General features: G+C 57.3%; 1 protein-coding gene across 6 annotated transcripts in view; it reads left to right on the top strand.

Moving 5' to 3' along the window:
- NRG2 (neuregulin 2) overlaps window positions 1–23164 on the top strand; it is a gene marked incomplete at both ends in the record, with an annotated part of 178408 nt that extends 155244 nt beyond the window's left edge. For 3 of the 6 annotated variants that reach the window (XM_084252341.1, XM_084252340.1, XM_084252338.1), the window contains 8 exons: window positions 1960–2080; window positions 8354–8412; window positions 13506–13529; window positions 17126–17228; window positions 20331–20454; window positions 20743–20870; window positions 21585–21812; window positions 22417–23164. In XM_084252341.1, the coding sequence (XP_084108467.1) occupies window positions 1960–2080; window positions 8354–8412; window positions 13506–13529; window positions 17126–17228; window positions 20331–20454; window positions 20743–20870; window positions 21585–21812; window positions 22417–23164 (1535 nt within the window). Of the gene's footprint in view, window positions 1–1959; window positions 2081–7900; window positions 7978–8353; window positions 8413–13505; window positions 13530–17125; window positions 17229–20330; window positions 20455–20742; window positions 20871–21584; window positions 21813–22416 lie in introns of all 6 variants that reach the window. The other 3 variants (XM_084252339.1, XM_084252337.1, XM_084252342.1) reach the window with 1 other exon arrangement.
- Window positions 23165–23554: the final 390 nt, after the last annotated feature.

Genomic DNA, 23554 nt, shown 5'->3' with positions numbered 1-23554 from the left:
CTTTTTTGCCCTCTGTGGCCCCAGGCCCACATGGTTCTGGCAGCCCAGCTGGAGCCCCATCTTCCTTCAGGAGCCATCCTCTGCCTCCCTCAGCCTCAGTGAGCGCGGACACGTGTGGAGACAGGCCCAAGCATGCCGCTATGGTCCCTGCCCCATCCTCGCTGCTGTCACCGCTCACTCAGCCCAGCATGCAGCAGATTTTGCACTGTGATGGCAGAGGGGACCAAGCTGTGCTGAGGTTTCTCTGATTGAGGCCTGTGGTCCACATCGTGTTTGCACCTACATGCTTATGTCCAACCTTTGTGCTGACATGTCCTTCCACGAGGGACTGAGTGGCTGGCGAGAATGCTCAGCCAGGCATCGGGAGGCCTGGGGCAGGGTCACAGCACAGTGTCACAACACTCTCTCCTCACTCCTCCTTGGCTGTGTGACCCAGAGACAGGACAGCCTCTAGGGTCCTCTCAGCAACGGGATTTTACAACTTGCAGACAGGGTTACTTCAACTAGTTCTCTTATCTGTCCCTTTCTAAATTCCTGGGTCTCTCTGACCCCAGAAGGAGGGCAGAGAGCAACGGGAGGCCTCCTCTCCTGGCCAGCTTGTGGGTCCCAGCTGGACTTAGGGACAGAGCAGGAGCAGGAGGCCTGAACAGGGTGGGGCTCCAGGGTGCCAGCGCAGTAGCAGGCATGATGTGGAGGGGAAGGTGGGAGCTGGCCCTGCCCGCTGGGTTTTATCAGCAAGCTCCTCAGACATATACAGAGGCCGGGCTGTGTATACACTCCCCATCCCCACGCTCCATCTGTCTCCACACATGTCTAAACACTGCAGGCGCCAAGTGCCTGCCCTCCTCCTCCTCTCTCCCCCATTACTGTGGGGGGTGGTAGAGACGCAACACCCCTGAGGAGATGGGACCATCCAGTGTAGGATGGGGCCAACTCAGTCAGGAGGCTGCTGCTGGTGGGAGCAAGGGGCCCTCAGAACCCCAGAGTCTGAGGAGGGGAGCAGCACCCTGTGTCTGGCTGTCTGATCTGGATACACAACCTTGGGGGTTGGCTTACAAATGGAAACTGTCATTGGGGGCTAGAGTTTACACTTGAAACCAGTTTTCTGGATGCCAGCCCCTGTGGGGGAACAGAGCTTCCATTATTTCCATTGAGCAAATGAATCTAGTCCATCAGGTATGCAGTCTGAGGCCTTAGCCTAAAACCCTGATCTTGCCCTTGCCAAGTCTCCACATCCCAGCTGCCCCCCAATCCCTTCTTTCCGGTAGCCAGATGCCCCAAATTTATAGCCAGGGTTGTCCAAGGGCTGGAGACTCCCCGCAGAGGCAAGAGCTGACTAGGTGGCAGAGCGGGGAGTCACCTGGAGGGCAGGTGTGAAGAAGACCTTTATGGTAGTCCCCAGATACCTGGAGCCAGCCAAGCTCTGGGACCAGGGCTCACCCCACACTCTCCCTCAATCTTAGAAGATGACAGTGTCCAAAATGTGCCATTGTCCTCAAAGCCCACCTCCATCCTGGCCCTCCAGCCCCTACGAGAGCGCAGGCAGTGCCAGGCAGAGCAATGTACATGTCTTCTCCCTACACCTCTGTGACTGTTCCCACACAGACTCTTGTGTTTCATCTACCTGTAGTGGAGCCCCCAGAAAGTCAGACAAGGGCCTGGACTGGGCCCTTATTCCAGTAGGGCAAGAGTTTCTGCTCACTCTCATCCCCTGCAAAGAAAGTCCTCCTGGCCTTTGGAGGTTGGCCCAGCCAGGGGCAGGATGGTGCTGGCAGATGAGAAGAGCTTGCCACAGCCTCCCCTTGGGTGTTGACCACTGGGAGGGCCACCAGACCTTCCCTCCCCAGCCGTCCCTGCAGCCTCTAATCCTTTAGCTTGAGACAGGCCATGAAGGAGGTGACTGTTGGGGCTCAGAGGTGGTCTCAGCGGCTCACTGGCACATGTCTCTCCTACCTCCAGTGAGCACCACCCTATCGTCCTGGTCGGGGCACGCCCGGAAGTGCAACGAGACAGCCAAGTCCTATTGTGTCAATGGAGGCGTCTGCTACTACATCGAGGGCATCAACCAGCTCTCCTGCAAGTAAGTGGGCAGTGGGGGCATCTGTGGGGGCCAGAGTAGGGTGAGAGAGGTGGGCCAGAAGTGGGGGGGCTCTAGGAAAAGTGGGCATCAAGCCACAGGTAAGGGGTCCCCAAAGGGTGTAGATAGAGACATTCACCGCCCTCCCTAGGCCATTCCTGGAATACAGGGAGATGTAAGCTCTTAAAGGGCTCAGGGGCCTCTGTGGTCCCAGTTTTCTAGGCCCCTACCAACCCCATCTCCTGAGGACCACCCTTTCACCAACACCTTTTAGGGAAATGGGGATGCCAGTGTATGCCTGAGGCATTGGGCACTATCCCCGCTCTCGCCTCTGTCCCCCTAACCCCCTCCGCCATCTCGCAACAACTCTCCCAACTTTATTCTGATGAACACTTTCCCAGGTGTGTCTCCTGCAGTGGGAGCCTGGCAGCCCAGGCACAGCTCAGGTTCCAGGACCTTGGTAGCCAAGGGGCCCTTGTGGCCTGCAGAAGAAATAAGGGCTCTTTCCCTGGCTCACCTCAGGACCTGACTGCTCTCCCTGCCCAGCAGGACCCCAGTGTCAGCTACGCCCTGCGGCTGCCTGTACCACTTCGGTCCCTAGGGGACCTCCTCTCTGGGGAGTGGAAGGACACCACCCTGGGTATGGCCTAATGGGGGAGGCCAGGGTTGAAGAGAAGTGCAAGTCAGGGTTTAGAGCCTCCCCAAGGGCCAGAGAGTGCTCTTCAGCAGCCCCTCCTAGGGGCTCAGAACCACAGTTCCCCTTAGCAAGCAGCCGGTGAAGTCGTCCTGAGGAAGGGCTTGTTCAGGCCCAGCCAGAGCTCTGGACAACCACAGGACCCCCTTCACGATTTTCTGGTGGGTGAACAAGGAGGGTTGGGGGAGCTTGGTGAGGAAATAACAGGTTCTGTCCGGATCCTGAGTAAGAATGGGCGGAGGGCCTAGTTGACATCTTCGGGTGTTTGAAGCAGCTCCAGCGTAGGGCTTGACAAGGTGCCAAAGTCGCCCCATTCCCATGGCATCTGGGAAGAAGCCCGGAGTAGTGATGGAGATTCAGAGAGTCATCTACCCTCACCACAGACAAGGTCAGATTCAGCTCTCCTGCGCTCTTCTGCCTCTGGGCAAACTGCAGAGATTTGTCTCCCTCCCTACTCCAGCCTTGAACAAAGAGCCCTCCACCGTGGTGATGAGGGGCCCTGCCTCTTCCACGCTCCCATTCCCTCCCACAGCTGGCCTCTTCTGCTGGTTTCCTCCCGACCCACCCTTTACCTGCTGCCATCTCCTTCCCGACCTTTCCCTACCTGAACCTCAGGGCACAGTCCCAACAGCAACAGCGGGTCCCCCTGGGAGCTTCTCAGCCCAGACTCAGCCCTTCACCCATCCCCTCCTTCTGCCTCTAGGAGGCTGCCACTTCAGTGCTGCACACCCTGGGAAACATCCTGGCATTGAAAATGCTCTGAGCTCTTTGGACTAGATCTCCTGGAAATTCACGAGGGTTCTGGAATATCTCACAGAGATGGCCCAGCCCTGCAGCCCCCTCTTCTTATCCTCTCAGAACACACACACACGCATACACACACACATACACACACACACATACACACACACACAAACACGCACCCCAGGACTCTCCTCTTCTCTGATCCCTTTGGCCCCTGAACCTTGAAGGGATCCAGCATTGTCACGGAGGCCAGCCTGGGCTCCCAGCAAAGAAGGTTCAGCCACCAAAAACAGATTCCAGGGCTCAAGGGGTCCAGAGGACCCAGTGCTCCAGTGCAGTTTAATGTGAGAAAGGGAGTGGTGGGCTCTGTGGTCACCGGAGAGCTCTACTAGCCAGGCTGAACCCCAGGAACCTCTAGGTGGCCCCTCCCCAGCTAAATCTCAGAGGAGCAGAGGGTAGGAGACTGAGCCATTGTGAAGATGATAACCTGTGCCCCCCCCCCACCAGGGCCACTGGGGTTCACTGCTTAGAACTTGAACTTGGTATCTACACCCACCACGTCCCCATCCCAGCCCATCAGGGTCTCCCTCAGCCAGGGCTCTGGAACCACGTTCCCTGACTCCCTGAATGCTCAGGGGAGAGGGGTGTTCCTGGTGGTGACAGCGTCAGGAGGGCAGGTCCTCAGAGCTGTGCTGGAGAAGGGCAGGGGGCGGGGGCAGGGCAGAACCCAGAGGCCATGCTGGGGGTGGGTGAGCCGGGAGGGAAGGGGGGCAGGCCTCTTGGGGTTCCTGCTAACACCTGAATGAAATGAAAAGAAAAGAATTTAGGGAACGGAACTCACGTCTTACCATTTGTGCTGTTTGTTTACTTTTTTTTTTAATTTTTTTGCATTTCCGCTTAGCTTGGATAATGAAACTAGACTGGTCAGTTTCATTCCAGTTTCTATAAAAATCAGTTTTCCTTCCTGGTTTTCTGACACTTGTTGTTGTGTATTGGTTCAGAGCCCTGCGTGAATGTTGGGAAGCAGGCACACTCCGTCCCTCCTGTTTTTCTGGAATTCAGAGCCAAACGAAAGTGTCTCTGATACTGAATTTGGTTTCAAAAAAGAAAACTTAGGGGGATTTGCAAATGGGGGTGACTGTCTCCTGTCTGGGCCAGACAGGGGCCCCTGCACTTCCTCTTGCTGCTTTCTCCTCCTCTCTCCGTGTTTTTGTAGAGCACGGTTGGTGCGTGACTCTTGGGGACTGGTTCAGGGGATGATGACAGAACAAGTCTCTCTTTCCAGCCCTGTGCACATACCAGTGGCATGCCTCCCTTTCCCATCAGCTCATCTCCATGCCCCCTCATGTTCAGGTGACCCCCACACGCCATCCCATCTGCCTGCTCATCTTCACCACATCTCCACGCCCCCCATGAGGCCAGAGACCCTCACTCCTTCCAATGGCCAGGGCACACCTCCATCCTCCATCTTCCCATCCCCCGGGTGAGGGCAGCACACATGGCATTATCCCCAGGCTACCAAAAGGAGAAACTGAGGCCTGGGAGGTGGGGTGGGACCACAGAGAGGCAGAGTCCCAACTCTCTGTGCCCCAATGCTGCCCGTGGGCTCTCCTCTCTGCCTCGTTCTCACCCTGCTCTTCTCCAGCCCTGGGTACAGACCTTCCTGTAGTCATGGAGGATGACGCAAGAGAAGGGCTGGGCAGGCTGTACCTGCTGATCCTTCTAATCTGTCCTCTGTGCCCCTGAAAGTCAGGGGGCAATCCCTATTTGAGTGGGACCCTAACCCCCACCAGCCAATCTCCCACTCTGAGTTAGATCCCCCTCCAGGTCAGTAGGCTGATGTGCCCTGCTACCTGGTCCCGGGTGCAGCCCCCCTCTGGAGCCTTTCCTAGGGAAGCCCCATCCTCCTGGACACGGCTCATCCCCAGCCATTAGGACTAAGGTGAAAACAGGTGTGTCAGGAGCCCCTGAGGAGCCAGTGCCAAGCCCAGCTTGAGTGTCAGTCCACCCCGGCCCGCACAGTCTCTTGTTTTGTTCAGCCAGTGGGGGACACACTTTCCAGGGCAGGAAGGTTAGGACCCCATTGCACAAACTCCAGGAGACATTTTCATGGTGTACACCGTGCTCACAGCGCCACCTGGAGTTGTGCAGCTCAGTGGCCTTGATGCAGGGGGTTTGGGGCGTGGAGTCAGGCATGCAGGGAGGCCTTTAGCTCTAAACAGTGCTTTCCAAGAGCCACTGAGACAGCAGCTCTGCTCTTCAGCAGTGGGAATCCATTTCCCCTTCATCCCCTCTTGCCCCTGTATTCCCCCCTTCTCTCTCAACATACGTGCACACACACGCACACGCACACGCACACACACAGAGGTTTTCCCATCTCCGAGAAACAGACTAATCTCAGACATGGGACACTGTCAGACCTGCCTTTTTCTAGCTCCTTTGTGGATTCTAAGACTCTTTTTGGCAACTCCCTAGGTCTCTGTCCTCCAGCCTCCAAGAAGCTGCTGCTTGAATAATCACTTCTCCCTCTCTGGTCCCCACCCCAAGCGGACATCAGTTTCCGAGAGCTGAGGAAAAAGAGCCCTGCCTGACGGCAGCAGGCGGGGGAGCCTTGGCCACTGCCTCCCTTTTCTTGGGCTGGGGTGACTGGGCACGAGGGTCAGGGGCCAGAGGAGGATGGATTGACAAGTGGTGGCTTCCTCCTTCCAGCCCCCCTCCGGAGCCACTCCGAGTTGACGAGTGCATCAACTTCATAGGACGCCCCTTTCTCCAGACACTGCCCAGCCCCCACCACCACCCATTTTCCAGGCATACCTGTACACACATCATCTCCGCAAGGAGGTGCCATCCAGGCCCAGAGACACTCCCGCTCTCTGTCCACCAGCCTCCCCCATTCCGCCAGTCTAGACGGGGCACAGGGTCTTCATGACTGTGACAGCCCATGGCCGCCCAGCACTGCAAGCTCAAGGGGCTGCTGGCAGGTGGCGCAGTCACTAGCACGCGAGCAGGTGGCCGGCAGACTCCTCCTGAAGAAGCTTCCCCATTAACCCTAAACAGTGACCTAGTATTGGGGGACACTGGCGATGGTTATTACCGAATTTCCGAAGGGAGAAAAGGCTGAGGCGGCAGAGATCCAGCTCTGAGTAAGGGGACGGGGTGTCAGCCTGGCCCTGTCGGTAAGCTACCCTAGATCTCTGGCCTCACGGGAGTTCAGAGGAGAGTACAGGGCTGGGCATGTCTCCCAGAAATCTTCAAGACAGGGACTCACTGGGGGAGGCGGGGTGGCCGCCAGAGAGCAGAAGGCAGTGTACCTTGGGAGTGAGGACAACGTCAGGGAACTGAAAAGGGTGGTGTTTGCAGCTCTAGAGGCAGCAGCGTGGGGGAACCAGTGCCCACCAGAGCCAGGCAGAAGGGGAGGACAAGTCACAAGGAAAGGACAGGTGTCCCGGCAGCCAGTTCCCCTCAAGTGGACCAGGCTCCAGGACCCACTGGAAGGCGGCTCTAGCCCCCACTGTGGTTCTTGCCACCTGCGGCCAGATGCCCTGCTCCTGGCTTGGCAGGCCAGCTGTGGGAGGCTGGTAATTCGGGCTCCTCCCCAGCCTCCCATGCCTCTCCCATGCCTTTTGCTCCAGGGTAGCCTTCCCCACCCGTGTCCGTGAGGGCTCCTCAGAAACAACTTCCATGGTCAAACAGATTTGGGACAGGCCAGAAAGCTGAGCTGCTTCCTCCTGCAAAACTTTGCACAGCCTTTCCCATGCTAGCATGCACTGCACCTCCATAAAGAATGCTGAGAGTGGATTTCCTGAACTTATTTGGCCACAGAACCCTGTTTGAGAGAACAGATGAGACATTTCCAAGGCCCCCTGTGTCTTGGGCACAGTCCACAGCGGCTTTCCCGAGTTCACATCTGAGCTTTCTGGGAGCCGTTTCATGCTTGAGAAAACCTCCCTGGGGACCTGAGAGAACCCGTGGGTGGGAACGGGAAGGAGCGGCTCCCGGATTTGGGATTCCAGAAGGCTCCTAGCACCCTGCCCGCTGACTGACTGCCACCAAGTGGCTACAGTTCCTGGGGCACCGTCAGGTGAGAAGGAAAGTCCAGCGACATGAAGACGATTAGGTCCTGAGCTCCCAGAGCCCCACCCCGCTTCCCCCAACCATCCTCCTCCCAGCCCTGCCTCCCCCACCACCCTCAGAGCCACATCTGTTAGAGAAAGTTGAAGATTCCCGAGCCCTCCACCCAGCCCTGCCCCCAGCCCCTTCAGCGACGAGTGTGCCCCAGCGCCTGACTTGGTTTTCTCATTCATCACTGTGCACTTTGATTTCTAACCTGAGCCTCGCGGATGATGCCAGTTTGTTCTGTGATTTTTCCCCTTTTCCTTCTCCAGATGTCCAAACGGATTCTTCGGACAGAGATGTTTGGAGAAACTGCCTTTGCGATTGTACATGCCAGATCCTAAGCAAAGTATGTTTGAAGAAACAAACACGAGTCCCTGCTCCTTAGAAAACTTCCGGGTGCAGTCCCCCCGATGTAGGGCGTAGGGCCAGGGGTGTTGGTTGTTTTGATCTTTGGCTGTTACTGTTTTGTTTCTCTTTTCTTTTTTGTATTTTGGTTTGTTAGTTCTTTTGTTTTGTTTTGTTTTGCTTTGTTTTTCATTTTTGGCCTAATCCTTGGGTTTAAAGTTCAGGGCTACAGGTAAGGGGCAGAGTGGCAAGGCCAGTACAAATGGTAACGGTGGCAAGGAACCCAGCTGGCATTGGCAGGAGCCTGTGCCGGGGTGTTGCAATACCTGTGTCTTGCTATCCTGGCTCTCTCTTTCTGGTTTTCTTTCTTTTGGTAGGTGTCCTGTGGGATACACCGGGGACAGGTGTCAGCAGTTCGCAATGGTCAACTTCTCCAGTATGTCTCTTTCTTCTATTTCTTCTCTTCCCTGGTGACTGACAGTCTCCCCTGTGGGAGGGGCGGGGCCTTGCTTAGTGAGGCTAGAGGGGACACGGGGTGACCCGGGCTTCTCTCAGGGTTGAGCCTCTGTAGAGGCTCTGTAGACCCATCTGTAGAGCCTCTGTAGACCCATCCACCCTCCACCACCCCACCTCAGAAGCTACTTCGCTACCTGGGCGCCATACGCCAAATTCTCTATGTAGCAGCTGGCACCGCGCTCAGGCCTCTTCACCACCGCTGGGGTCAGGCAGCCTGGCCAGAATGGGAGGAAGCATTTGTAGCGCCCTCACCTGCCTCAGAAGCCTGTTTGAGGAGGTCAGGCTGCTGAGGGGGCCGGGTAGGGAGTGTGTGCTTGTGTGTGTTGGTCTGTTTGAGAGAGAAAGGTTCTGTCTTTGGGTCTGGCCAGAGTTTGTTTTATTTTGGTGTGGGGTGATGGGGAAGAGTGGGCAAGGGGGGATCAAGGGAGAACACGCCCCAGGGCAAGGTTTCCATGACGCCAAAGACCCCAGGAGTCGATGTGCTACAGGATTTGGGGGCGGGGCCAGGTAGCTTGCTGTGGATGCTGAAAGCTGGAGGAAATGAGGACTCAAGGGGCAATTGGTGACTGTCCAGGATCTCACTGGTCTGAGTCCCCTTCAAGACTTCATTCCCTCCCTTCTCCCACTTCTAAGGTTGGAGTTTCTGGTTTGATGGTGGGACGAGGGTGGTGAAGTTGGGGGAGTGAGCCCTACAGCCCCAGCCTGAGGCCCTAATTGTGGGTCTGGGAGCAGTTCCTTCCATTACCACCAGGTGGAGGTGGAGCCGAGGAGAAGCCACTGGTTAGCCATGGCCTATGTTTGGGGCCTGGTAGTCAGTTGGCCCGTGAGACCAGACCTCGTCATCCATCCCCCAGAGCACACTTGGTCCCTCCTCCGCCCACCTTCCTCCTCCCCTGCAAAGAGGACCACCAGGTCCCAAGAGCTGTGAGGAAACAGAACAATGATGCCAGGGCATTGAGGGGTGGAGTGCGGAAGATGCCAGGGCAAGACCCAGCAGACCATTTAGGTAGCCTATGATGAAGAGGGATTTTAGGGCTTGGGGTAGGGGGAGCGTGGGTCTCAAGGTGGACAAATGAACCTTGCCAGTTATCCTCGCCACAACACAAAAACCTAGAAATTGGAACTACCCACTCCCCCCCCCCCTCTTTTTCCTCTCCTTGGAGAAGGAAACCTGGAAACCAAGACTTGGAGAGGGAAGTGGGGGCTGGTCAGCCCAGACGGTCAACTCTCTTAATAGACTGGGGGTCTGTCCTCTCCCTAGGCCTCTCCAGTTAGAGGCCAAGGAGGAAAGCCACGGGGATAAGGCTGAAGCCTGTTTGCAGGAGATGTAGCCCAATAGAATTCTCTAGAACTCAGGCTCCAAAAAGAATTGCAGAGTCAGATGCTGTCCCAGTGGAGCACCATAGATGAGAAGGGGCCCCCAGAAGTGGCCAGAGCAGTCAGGCAGCACTGAGCACCATGGGGGAGAGGCAATGGAGCACCAACCCCTTTTCACCCTTAGGCCCAGAGCCTCCCAGGCCTATGGGACTCTTGTAGACAGGGAGGCCCAGCCCATCCTGAACCAGAGCCGCAGAACCTGTGGAACTCGGCTACCATCCAAGGCTTCTCTGCCAGCTAGGCTGCTTCAGCTCTCAGTTCTGATCTGCTGGAGGGTCAGCACCCTGGAGCCCAGAAAAGAGCCTGGAAATGCAGCCAGGCCTTCCTGCCAGTGCTACATGAATTATCCTACCTTTTGGTAAAGGATTTATACTCTTCAAGCACATTACTCTGGATGCTTCATGCTGTATCCAAGTTTTACCTGCCCTGGTAGGTCAGTCAGAAGCCTTACTGAGCCTTCCCCAGCCCCAGATAATTAATAGAAAGGTAGTGAACATTGACAGCTTCAAGGTTCAGGCTCTAGATTCAGATAGAGCCAGCTAACAATGCCAGCAGCTGAGTTTACTAATTCTGGGCCTCATTTCACCTTTCCCAGTTGGTTTTCTCATCTGTGAAAGGGCGAGAGTAGCAAAAATGTCTAAGGGTTGCTGTGAGGGTGAAATGACATGGTGCATAAAGGAAGCAAGCAGAGGTCCTGTGCCATTGCTTCACACAGCTGAGTTGGTGCAGGGCTGTGGCAGGAGGGCCAGCCTCGGATCCCCAGAGGGTTGGCTCCCAGCTAAGTGTCTGACTCCACACTCCCCAGATGTCACCTCCAGACCAGGTTGCCTGGTGCAGAGACTGGGAAAACTGTGGCCACAATAGCCCCTCTGACTTCTAAGAGTCAAAACTTGTGCATCTGTTTATCCCTCCGTGTAAAAGAGCACACGCTGCTGGGCACGCACACACATATACAGTCACGTACACACATACAGACACACCCACGTGCTCATACCTATGTGCATGTGCTGAAACACAGAAGCCCAAACTCACATGCCCACACACGGCACACAGGCATGCTCACACCTGCAAACACCTGCTCCAACTCACGAGCATGAGCCCTGGGTCCCCATTGTGGCCTTCGGGTCCAGCCCCCCCTGACTATATATCCCGGGACACGTGCAGGATGAAGACTTTGCATATTGTCTGGTAAGCCTGGCCCTACTGGGAGTCCAGCATCAGGTCACCATGGTTACTGGTCAGTATGCAAACTTCTGCCCAGGAGAACCTGTCTGTGATTCGGTGATGCCAATCCATTCTGGCTGCTGAGTGGGAGACTATTTTCCTTGCAGCAGCAGACATAGTCACAGGCCACTCAGACTCCATCCCAGTGACAGGGGAGCTAGGCTGCCATCCTGGGGACTGACCAAGCTCTCAGTGGCATCACCAGTCCTGCCCATCACCACTGGTCCACCCAAAACAGTACTGCCGTTTGCCTCAAGGAGATCAGTCAGGAATCCCAAGAGCTGCTGTGATACTACTTGGTTTTCCATGCAGAAGAAAATACAAATAGCTCTAGTAGCCTTGCTCACTTCTCCAGGTGGTCACCGTCCTCAGAAATAGCCAGTCACATCTGCTCAGAGTCAGTGGGGCAGGAACAGCCATGGCCTCCAGTCTCCCTTCCTCCTCCTATTTGCTATGTGACCTCAGAAAAGTGTCTTAGCGCCACTGAACCCCTGCTGCCTCAGCTAATACAACCACCAAGTGGGGCCTAGACCACCTCTATAAACTGGCATCCTGGGCACCATGGTCAAGCAGGCCATTCTCTCTCAGGAGAGCAGGACTGGAAAGCCAAACAATGCAAGCTCTCTCCAGCCGCCTGGAGGATCCCTGAGGCCACAGAGTAACTAACTACTCTGATTGCTGCCAAGAACCCTTGAGTTTGTCAAGTTTGTACTGGCCAGCCCAGGAGGCCCTAGAAGAGTGAACTTACAGTGCTCATGGCAGCTCTCTCCTGCCTCCAAGCTGTAAGAGTAAGACTGCCATTCGCGGTCCCTCCTGGCCTGGCTTTTCACAGGAGCGCAGAGGGCACATGTTGGGAAGGGCTGGGTTAGTTCTTTGAGACCGTGGTTTCTGCATGGAACTGGGGTCCAGAATCCCAGAGATCTCCTCCAGGCCTTGTCAGTCAGAGCTGTCTTGGCCCCTGGCTCCAAGCCACCCAGCTCACCTACTCTTTTCTAAACACAGAACCCTCTGTAATCCCTATCAGAGGAGAGATCAAGGGTGGCTAATGCATAGGACTTCCTGCTGATGTCCTCCCTCTGAGGGGATTGCGAACATCAGAATCTGGTTCTAGCCGAGCTTATTGCGTGCATTGGGAGGAGGCGGATTGGGCAGTTAGGGCTCGCTGGCCGGGCCTCTGCATGCGTGCTGAGCCTCGTACTGCCCGGGTCTGCACCGGCGCCTCTCCCTGCAGGCCGGCGCTCTTTACAGATGAGGAAGCAGAGGCTATGACTTGCCCACATCCACACAGCAAATTAAGGGTAAAACGGAGATTCAAAGCCTGCAGATGGGTTCTCCCTGCTCCGTTACAATGATAGATAAACTTTCCAGAAACACTGTTGAGATTTCAGGGCTTCTGTCTGGTTCTGCTCATCTGGATGATTCTGAAACATAACCTGGTTGCAGACCTCCAAGAGACCCCAGAGCCAGGCCTGATCTAACAGATTAGATCCTGAGAGCTGGGCGGCTTGGCATAGGGGCCAGTGGCAGAGCTGACGTTCAGGCAGGGCCCTTGAATTTAACCCTTCAGTGGCATGGGTGTGTACCCCACAAGCCCAGAAAATGGCTTGTTGACATGATCCCGCTTCATAGAGTGCTGTCAGGAGACCGGGGGCACACGTGTCCCACAAATAACCCACTCAACTCTTTGAGTTCAGTTTGCTTTTCTGAGTAGTGAAGGCAGGCTCGGACCATGTGACCCAGCCCCAGTAGGTTTGTAGGGTGTTGGGGGTATCACGTGGAGAAGCCCCCTGTCATCTGAAGCCTCCTCTTCCTCCCCTTCCTGCTCCCCTCAAATACAGTGTCCATGCCCAGGCTCTGAGTAGACGGGCAGGCCAGCGCAGCCTGCGGGGCCGGAGGGGACAAGGGGCCTTTCTGGGTACCCTGTGCTCTCCTCCTGAGCAAGGCCTAGGAATGAGCTTGGAGTCCGGCAAGCTGTCTCCACCAGGGCATGAGGGTGCTGAGGGCCTGGCAGTGGAGCTGGGAGGGAGGCAGTGGGGATGCCGCAGCCCCCACTCCTGCTCCCCTTTCCTCCCCGGACATCTGCCAACTGACTCCTGTGCCTCTGCCTCCCACCAGGTACTAACCCCACAGCTCATCTCTAAAGAACCTGCCCTGCCTGCTGATCCTCACATTTCCTCTCTCCACCCCTCTCGGGGGTGCTCCTGGGGACGGGGTGCCAGGGCAGGAGCTCAGGGGCCGGGAGGGAACATGACTAACCTGCTTTCACCTCACAGGCTGGCCGCCGGTGTCTGAAGAGTCCTGACCAACGTTTCTCTCTCTCTCTCCCCCTCCCCCCTCCCCGTCTCTGTCTCTATCTGTCTCTCTCCCTCCATCCCTGCCCCTCTCTGACCCGCCTCTCTTCTGCACTGCCAGAGCACCTTGGATTTGAACTAAAGGGTACGGAGCCTCTATGTGTCACTCAGCACCATCCACACAGCCCCTCTCCGCAGCCTCTGACACCATGTGTGCTGGATATTTGGTTTTCCTTTCCCCAAAAGCGGAAAAGGGATGAGTCCAAAAGTCTCCCTTGGCCCCATCACGATGTGCTATCACAAACTGTGTTGATGTTGGGGAGACAAGCGAAGCTCATGACCAGCAGGGTACCAGACTGCACCCCCAGTGTGGGGCCCGTCACTAGGAGTCCCAGTGCTCCGGGAGGGCCCCCTGAGATGGTGCAACCAGACGAGACGAGACAGAGCCCTGGAGAGCCAGTGTCCAGAGGCCGTGGGGTCCTGGCTCGGAGAGCTGTGCAGAGAGGCGTGCCTTCCCACCTGACTTTAGTCCTCCTCCCTGTGCCCATTGCCATTGCCATTGCTGTCCATCCTGCACCCGGCTGGTAACACGAGTATGTCTCCGCCCCTGCCCTGTGTATGTCTGCCAGGCTTGGCCATCTGCTTGAGGCTGTCACTCCCTCCATGATCTGCCCCCATGATGGCACACGTGTTCTTCTGTGGGCAAGACCAGCGAGGGTGTGGAGTGGGGGACCTCTGGTGCCTGCCTCCCCGCTCAGAAGCTTACCTCCCTCCCGACACTGCCCCCTTGGGCAGGAAAGGACGTTGAGGGTTAGTCTTTGCAGCTCTCTGGCTCTGTGCTGGGAGTCCAGCCCAGCCTCAAGAGTCCCGCCATACTGCAGCAGGAGAGGAGCAGGGTTCGGAGGGTCAAGGCTTTGGTGGGGTTGTGCCTTGGGTGTGAGCCTGCAGTTATGAAAAGAATGTTCTAGAGACAGGTTCAGAGAGGCCCTGGTTCTCCTACCACCGAGCCCCTGACTTCTCCACAGAAAACAGAGCTCAGTTACCGTCTGTGTGTAAGCGTGTGGTCTACACACCACGACCGGGTCGGGAGAGGGGTCGAGCCCGTGTGGGATCTGTGTGATGGTGGCAGGTGCACAAGGGTGAATCTGTAGGTGTGCGGTGTGTATGTTGTCGTGGGGGGGTGGACGTGCTTACGCCCACTTAGGGCTCCAGTACAGGATGCGCATACGTGGAGGGCGGGGCGGGGCGGGATGTCTGCTCAGGGCTGAGTGTCATGCAGGCAGAGCTGCCAGGGCAAGGGGGTGGGTATGAGCCTCTGTGAATGTGTGTCTTTGATTCATTCACTCACAAAGTCAACAGACATTTACTGAGCCTCCAAGTTAGAGTCCCTGCCCACCTGCCTTTCAGATTCCCAGGGTGAGGCAGAAAGCCAGCAGGAGGTGTAAGTGCTATGAAGAAAGTGCCGGCCAGGAGAGCGAGGCCACTCCAAGTGGTCGGGACTGGGGATCGAGGGGCGAGGGGCGGGGGGGAGTGAGCCCTGCAGCCCCAACCTAAAGCTGTAATTGTGGGATGTCCAAGAAAGGAACATTTGGGCTGAAACCTGAGAGGCCCTCAGAGAGCTGGGGAGAGTGCCTGAGGCAGGGGGCTCCGCATTAGGGATGGTGTGGGGGTGGTGTGGTCGGAGTGGGCATGCCTCTCTCAGGACAGAAAGACTGCCAGTGCCGCTGGAGCGAAACAGACATGGGGCGAGCACCACAGATGAGATCTAAGAGAAAGGCAGGGACCACATGGTAAAGCTACTTATGCATATTACAGTGGGGAGCCCCTGAATTTTCAGGCGCATGCTCGATGGTGGTAAATCAGTGTGGCTCCAGGGCAGAGCACAGACTGGGTCTGCGTGTCAGAGAGCCACAGTCCTGAACATGGCTTCCACCCACCCTGCCCCTGGGTGCTTGCTGGCAGGTCTCCCTCTGCCACAGAAAGTTCTGGAAACCCAATGTCTTAGGACATTTCCTGGGAGCAGGGTGGGAGGAATAGAAGTGAAGGAATAGGATCAGAAGTCAGATGGTGCCCCGCTGTGCAGGGGGGAGTCCGGGTGGAGGAGGCTGTTGGCCGCAGGGATGGTGGGAAGAGGTCAGCGCGGGAGCACTTGGGAGGGAGAGCATCAGAATTCCCTGACGGGTCTGCCCGTGGCTGAGATACAGGGAGTCATGGAGAATAACAGGCTGGGGCTGACCACCAGGAAAGGGTGGAGCAGGCCTGGACAGAGGGCGTGGGACCAGGGCTTCGGTCTAGCCATCCCAAAGAGATGAGGGAGCAGCCCCTGAGATTGAGAAAGAACAGGCCAGTGAAGGAGGAAACCCAGGAGGGATTGGGGGGGGGGGTTGGGGGGGGCGTGGCAGGAGGGGTCACCTAACAGGGAAGGAAGTAACCGAAGGACTTGGCAACTGGAGAGTGATGCAGGATGCAGACACAGAGCCGAGGTGGGGGTCTGGGCTGGAGGGCTATTTAAGAATCCACGCGGTTGTGTGTCTGTGGCATTTGTGTGCGCGCGACTCTCTGGACACTTGCCTGGACAAGTGTAAGAGCATGTGTCTGTGAAGGGTCTGCATGTCAGAGCCACAGTCCCGAACATGTGGGTGTACGGGGTGTGTCCTGGGCATTTGCTGGCGGGTCTCCCTCTGCCACAGAAGGTTCTGCAAACCCAAGGGTTTAGGTCATTTCCGGGGGCTCCACAAGGCACTGGGGTCCAGCCCACTCATCCCTGCGCTAGGGGAGGGACAAGCCAGGTGGGCAGGTGGGGTTAGGGTGGAGGTCTAGGCTGTAGGCCCGACTGTGACTGGTGCTGTCACCTTTTCCTCTTCTTCCTCCTGGCTTTCTCTGTGTTGGAAGGGTAGGGGCTGCCCCACCAAGAAGTGGGAGCTGGAGGGGATGGTCAGGTCTTTTTGAGTACTTAGAGGCCCAGCCTAGCTCAGTAACTCTGAAAGGGTGGGGGCTGCTCCTTGAGCACAGGCCTGTCCTAGATGCCAGGGGGCTATGCTGCTGCTTGGGGCCTTCTCACAAGTTGAGGTGAGAGGCTGGAGTGGACAAGGGCCGCAGCCCTGCCAGGCTGCAGGGAGAAACAAAGAAAGGCCTTTTTCCAGTCACCCCCTCCTCAGACCTCATGTGTTCTGTCTTTCTCCTGACCTGGTATCCCAACTAAGTCCAGCCTCTGGGTCTGGTGTCCTGCCACCAGGTCAAAACAAGTCAGAGAGGCTGAAGTAGCAAGCCACACTTTTCCCAGGGTCTATCCATTCACCATCACGAAGAATGGCTTCCTCAGCCCGTCTTGGCCCTTTGCAGCCACCAGGCCATAGTGGGATGGGCAGGGTTATGGCCATGCTCGGCTGCCTCCTCTATGGCCTTGGGAACTTCACCTCCATCCCAGCGCCGCCATCCCCTCCGCCCACCCCCCCTGCCACCTCATTTTCCACTCAGGTGCTCCAGGCAGGGCGTGGGGCTTGGGAAGGGGGGGCGCAGAGTAGCGCTTGTGCTCAGACCTGAGGGTGGGTAGAGTTTGAGGGCACGGAAGGCAACTAGGAAAGGGCAGTTGGGAGGGGATCAGCGGGGATGGAGGGGAAGAGGGAAAGGAGCCTAGAAGGATCCCAGCTGGAGGGAATCCGGGGCTTTGTGGGGGACTCTGCGCCACTGTCCCCATGGGTCTGCCTCCTGCCATGCTCCTCACATCCTCTGCCTCTACAGAAGCCGAGGAGCTATACCAGAAGCGGGTCCTGACCATCACCGGCATCTGTGTGGCTCTGCTCGTCGTGGGCATCGTCTGCGTGGTCGCCTACTGCAAGACCAAGTGAGCATGTGGCACTCCGCCTGGGCAGCCAACCCGGGTTGGGCCTCCCCGGTGCTTGTGTGAGGACAAGCTCTCTTCCCACCTAGCACACCTGCCCTAGCATCCCCGCACCCTCCTAGCCCCAGCTGCCCCTTCTGGGACCTCTGCGACAGGGGTGGGGCCAAAGGAGTAGCCAGGAAGCAGGGGAGTTGGTAGGGCAGATGGGCCCCCAAAGACTGAACTAGACCAGTCACAAGCACATGCTTTGGAAGAAGACAGATCTGGGTTTGAATCCAATTGTGCCATTTCCCATGTAACCCTGAGCAAACTGATGCGCCTCTCTGAGTGCTCATCTGTAAACTGGGAACGTGCTAGCATGTGTGTACCTCAAAGGGTATCAGGGGTGCACCTAGCCCGTCATAGGCAGGCACTGAGGCAGTGTTGGGCGGGAGTGGGCAGCACAGAAAGGAAAGCTGTATGGGCAGGGTCAAAGGAGACCCCACAAGGCCCTGCCGGTCCCACCCTGGAGCAGTCCAGGGGCGACCACAGAGGAGGTGGGGTGGGCCCACTTCTGGGCAGAGGAAGGGTGGGGACAGACCGCAGCACAAGGAGAAGGGAGGTCAGAAGGGAGCTGGGAGCTGGGTAAAGCAGGCAGGCTGAAAGACAAAGGTGGAGCGCGTCAGCTGGGATCCTGGAGCACGAGCAGCGGGAAAAGGGCTGGGGTTCGGGAAAAAGGGACGTGAATCCGAAAGACTGCTTGAACCCAATGGCACTGCAGGGCCTTGAATGCAAAGCTGGGCGTCTTCAGTTTTGCCTGCAGATCAGGAGCCAATGAAGGTTGGAGAATGAGGTGAGCTAGGAAAATGTGTCACGTCCTTTTATAGCTCAAGAACAAGGGTCTGTACATAGGCACACTTGGGGGACTGAGCCCCTAGATCTTGACTCCTACTCCCCCATCTATGCTATCTAAGGTCCTAGCAGCCTTGCTCTGCATGAGTCCGGGACCAGAAACCTTAGAGGGAGGTAGGACTCAGAGAGCCCAAAGGACAGACGGGGCCCCAAAAGGAAAACTAAGGCCAAGAATCGGGAGAAAGGCAAGTGCCCACTGCATTTACTCCCTTCTTCGGCAAACCCGTCGCCTACTGGGCACCAGGCCCTGCACCAGGCACAAGGCCTGGGCTGTAAGCAAGAGGTTTTTGGTCACAAACACACTTCAGGGCTGCCTCACCTTAGCTGGAGAGCAGGGAGTGTTTCTTCCGGGTGCAGCGTTCAGATGGGGCCTGAGTGATACGCGGGAGGTAGCAGGTGAAGGGCTGCAGGTGGACAGTAGTCTGTACACAGGCCCAGAGGCCAGAGTGGGCAGGCGCAGTGAAGGGGCAGACACAAGCTCCCCAAGGCTGCAGCAGCTGGGGCAGCGAGAGGGCGGCGAGAGAGCCCACAGCGAGGGCCAAGGAGGGGCTTAGGCCAAGGGAATGACAGCACCAGACTTGTTGATCACAGATGTACGGAGCTCTTCATATGTGCCAAAGTCAAGTAGCCCCAAGGGCCTTGACTCTCTGACCACAGCAACCTGTTTTCTTTTTTTTTTTTTTTTTTTTTTTTTTTTTTTTTATAAATTTTATTGTTATATTCCCCATACAATTGCAGCCCCCCATTCTGACCCCAATCCCTCCCCTCCCGCCCCCGCCCCCCTAAAAGTGTCTCTGGTTCATAGTTTTTTGTTGATTTTGATTTTCACTTTCTTATAGTTATTCATTTTCCTGGTCCCTTATTTAAGTTTTCTAGATTCCTGCTATGAGTGAGACCATCCGGTATTTTTCTTTTTCTTTTTGGCTTATTTCGCTGAGCATGATCCCTTCCAGCGCCATCCATGTTGCAGCAAATTGCATGTGTTTATCTTTTTTGAATGCTGAGTAATATTCCATGGTATATATGTACCACATCTTCTTGATCCAGTCATCTATTTTTGGGCATTTGGGTTGTTTCCAAAGCTTAGCTATTGTAAACAGTGCTGCTATAAACATAGGGGTGCAGGTGTTCTTTGGAATTGATGTTTCTGTGTCCTGTGGGTAAATACCTAGGAGTGGAATTGCTGGGTCATATGGAAGCTCTATGTTTAGTAGGTCCAGAAATCTCCACACAGCTTTCCACAGTGGTTGGACCAGTTTGCAATCCCACCAACAGTGCAGAAGAGTTCCTTTTTCTCCACACCCTCGCCAACATTTGTTGTTGCTAGTTTTTTTAATATGTGCCATTCTCACTGGTGTAAGATGGTATCTCATGGTAGTTTTGATTTGCATTTCCCTGATGACAAGTGATGTTGAACATTTTTTCATATGCCTGTTGGCCATTTGCATTTCCTCTTCAGAGAAGTTTCTTTTTAGCTCTTCTGCCCATTTTTTGACTGGATTATTTTCTTTGTTGTTGTTGAGTCTCATCAGCTCTTTGCAGATTTTTGTGATCAGTCCTTTATCATTAGTGTTGGGTGCAAAAATGTTCTCCCAGTTGGTGGGGTTTCTCTTTGTTTTTGTTATTGTCTCTTTTGCTGCACAGCAACCTGTTTTCTTGGCTGAAGAATCTTGTTCATTTATTTATGCGTGTATCACTGGCCTTCCCTAGTCACCAGTAAGCTCCATGAGGACAGGCTCTGTCTCCTGTCGAGACACATAAATACCAAATGAATAAATGAGTGAGTGAGTGAGTGAGTAGGGGGGTGAGCAAGTGGGTGAGTAACTGGGTGGGTGAGTGAGTGGGTAAGTAGGCCAGCACTGTGCCTGAATATTTTCTGTGCTCTTAATCCTCAATCGTCTTTGGACTGGGTAAGTGATCACCCCATTTTACAGGTGAGAAAAGGGAAACATGGAGAGTTTAAGTTGCCCAGGGTTGCTAGAAAGTAGTGGTGTCTGCTCTCTCAGCAGAGGCCACGCTCGCCCAGCACGAATGTGCTCAGGTCCTGCTGAATTCAGGCAGGTGCTGATGGTTGCAGGGGATGGTGACTGAGGGTGCCTGAGCCCAGACAGCAGAACAGGCCCAGGCAGAGGTAGAGAGGTCCCCCGAGGGAGAGCCCTGGAAACGGATACACTGTGCTGGGTGTACCAGGCTGACCCACCCACCCCCTTGCAGAAAACAGCGGAAGCAGATGCACAACCACCTCCGGCAGAACATGTGCCCAGCGCATCAGAATCGGAGCTTGGCCAATGGGCCCAGCCACCCCCGGCTGGACCCCGAGGAGATCCAGATGGCAGATGTGAGTCGTGTTCCCAACCTCTGAGTGCTCCTCCTCATGGCCCTGAAGGACGTCAGGGCAGCAGGCAGCCCACCCCCTGCTCAGCCCTGCCTGCCAGCCTGGCCTCACCTCACCCTGATGACTAGCCTCTCTTTGTCCACCTCCTAAGTGAGGGGTGAGGGGGGAGGCCATCACTGCCCCAATACTGAGTCACCTTTCCAGTGGACCGCCCTCCCCAACCTTTAGCTTCCCTGTCCCCAGCAGGAGGGCCAACTCCACCACTAACTCCTCCCCAACTGTCTGTTCCAGTATATCTCCAAGAACGTGCCAGCCACAGATCACGTCATCCGGAGGGAAACTGAGACCACTTTCTCCGGGAGCCACTCCTGTTCACCTTCTCACCACTGCTCCACAGCCACCCCAACCTCCAGCCACAGGTGGGCACCACCCAGGCCCGCCCAGACTGGCAGCCCCCTGAGCTCACGCGTACCACACACCTGCCTGGGGACACAAGCAGAACCTCCCAGCCAGGCTGGGCTCTGCGGGAGCTGATCCCTTAAGCAGGTGATGGGGGCTTCAATCCAAAACCCACCGCCCGTGTTCATCCGGGTCCTCAGTCTCAGGGACAGCGGCATCACCAAGACCCCACTGGATCTTTCCTTTTTTTGGTCCTCATTACTTATCTGGCATAAAGTGCCAACTCGGGCACCCAGAGCTATATGATGACTTTTCCCCAGTTTGTCCACAAACTCGGCCTAATGAACCCTAATCCACCGTGGCCCCCTCCTCTGCAGAAGTGGGAGGCCTGTCCACAGATGCACAGAAGCTCAAGAAATAACGCACTGGGCCCTTCCTTCCCTGGGAGACTGTGGAATAGGCAGGCCTCCTATGTATTGGCCACTGGAGCCGCACTGTTGAGCTAGGTGGCTGAGGACCAGGGGAGTCCCAGTCAGGACACCCGCAGGTGAAGCTCGAGGGAGGCTGGTGGCAGGAAGGAAGGACGAGAGAGGATGCTGGTCCTCCTCCTCCCAGGTCCAGGGTGGGGCACTTACAGCACAAGGGTCCAGAGCGGTGCAGGGCGGTGAATGAAAATGGAAGGATCGAGGGAGCTGACCTGCCCCTTCCTGACCCCTCAACTCCCTTTTCCCCAGGCATGAGAGCCACACGTGGAGTCTGGAACGTTCTGAGAGCCTGACTTCTGACTCCCAGTCGGGCATCATGCTGTCATCAGTGGGCACCAGCAAATGCAACAGTCCAGCGTGTGTGGAGGCCCGAGCACGGAGGGCAGCGGCCTACAGCCTGGAGGAGCGGCGCAGGGCCGCGGTGCCCCCCTACCACGATTCCATAGACTCCCTGCGCGACTCTCCACACAGCGAGAGGTCAGTTCCCGCCACAGACCCAGGGCACGTGCAGGAGTCTCATCCCCATTTTTCAGGTGGGCCCTCTAGGTCCTAGACAGGTAAAATCTGCTGGAGTCTGCGTGTTAATGACAGACTGGGGCCTCGGCAGGGCCAGCGGGCCCTGGGGTGGTATCACCCTAAGCGTCCCACTGGGACGCTTTTCAGAGTAGAAGGGGGTGTTGCTGAACATCCGGGTATCCCTAACCCCGCTGCCACCTGGAGGCCCAGGCCCCACCAGAAACAGGACAAGCTGGAGCGGGTGGGAGGCCGGGCCGGGAGGTGGACTCGCGGGACTTGGCAGCGCCGCAGGGCCAGGAGTCAAGAGCGCCCGCGGGCCCGGCCGCTGCCCACCGGTGGTGACACCGCGGCAGCGGGTGCCGCGACAACCTGGAAACGTCCTCGATTCCCCACCGCAGGCTGGAGCCTGGAGGCCCCGGCCCCACCTCGCGCGGCCCTCTAGCGGCCCCGGGCAGGCGGTGCGCGGCGCGGGGGGCGAGAGGAGCCGGTGCGCCCGGGGCCGCCTGGGGAGCCTGCCCGGCCCGCGGCTCTTCTGGCCCCGCGCCGACGCCTCCTCTCCCCGCAGGTACGTGTCGGCCCTGACCACGCCCGCGCGCCTCTCCCCGGTCGACTTCCACTACTCGCTGGCCACGCAGGTGCCGACTTTCGAGATCACGTCCCCCAACTCGGCGCACGCCGTGTCGCTGCCGCCGGCCGCCCCCATCAGCTACCGCCTGGCCGAGCAGCAGCCGCTCCTGCGGCACCCGGCGCCCCCGGGGCCCGGGCCGGGCGCGGACATGCAGCGCAGCTACGACAGCTACTACTACCCGGCGGCGGCGCCGGGGGCGCGGCGCGGGGCCTGCGCGCTGGGCGGCAGCCTGGGCAGCCTGCCCGCCAGCCCCTTCCGCATCCCCGAGGACGACGAGTACGAGACCACGCAGGAGTGCGCGCCCCCGCCGCCGCCCCGGCCGCGCGCCCGCGGCGCGTCCCGCAGGACGTCGGCGGGGCCCCGGCGCTGGCGCCGCTCGCGCCTCAACGGGCTGGCGGCGCAGCGCGCGCGCGCGGCGCGGGACTCGCTGTCCCTGAGCAGCGGCTCGGGCGGCGGCTCGGCCTCGGCCTCGGACGACGACGCGGACGGGGCGCTGGCGGCCGAGAGCACGCCCTTCCTCGGCCTGCGCGGCGCGCACGACGCGCTGCGCTCGGACTCGCCGCCGCGGAGCCCCGCGGCCGACAGCAGGACTTACTACTCCCCGGACAGCCGCGGCGCGCGCGCCGCCAGCAGACACAGCCGCGGGCCGCCCCCGCGCGCCCCGCAGGCCTCGGCGCCCCTCTAGGGCCCGCCGCCCGCCGCGCCCCCCGTCCTCACGCGGAGCGGAGCCCGCCGGCTGGCGAGGGAGCAGGAGACAAAGAAATAAAAATATTTTTATTTTCTATAAAAGGAAAAAGGTATAACAAAATGTTTTATTTTCACTTTAGCAAAAATTGTCTTATAATACTAGCTAACGGCAAAGACGTTTTTATAGGGAACCTATTTATATGTACCATCCTGATTTACAGCTTCGGAAAAAAACCAACAAAAAGAGAGATGGGCCAATTTTTTGACTCTTTACTAGAAACCTATATTGTGGTGCCTTTTGCTGTTCGCTAATCCGGAGCTCCTGGAGAGCGTCTGGGTCGCGGGGCGGGACGCGGGGTCGCGAGCGGGCAGCGGCTGGGGGAGCCCG

Source organism: Talpa europaea (assembly GCF_964194135.1).
Source record: "Talpa europaea genome assembly, chromosome: 13".
Taxonomy (NCBI): domain Eukaryota; kingdom Metazoa; phylum Chordata; class Mammalia; order Eulipotyphla; family Talpidae; genus Talpa; species Talpa europaea.
This window is presented reverse-complemented; position numbering and strand designations above follow the sequence as displayed.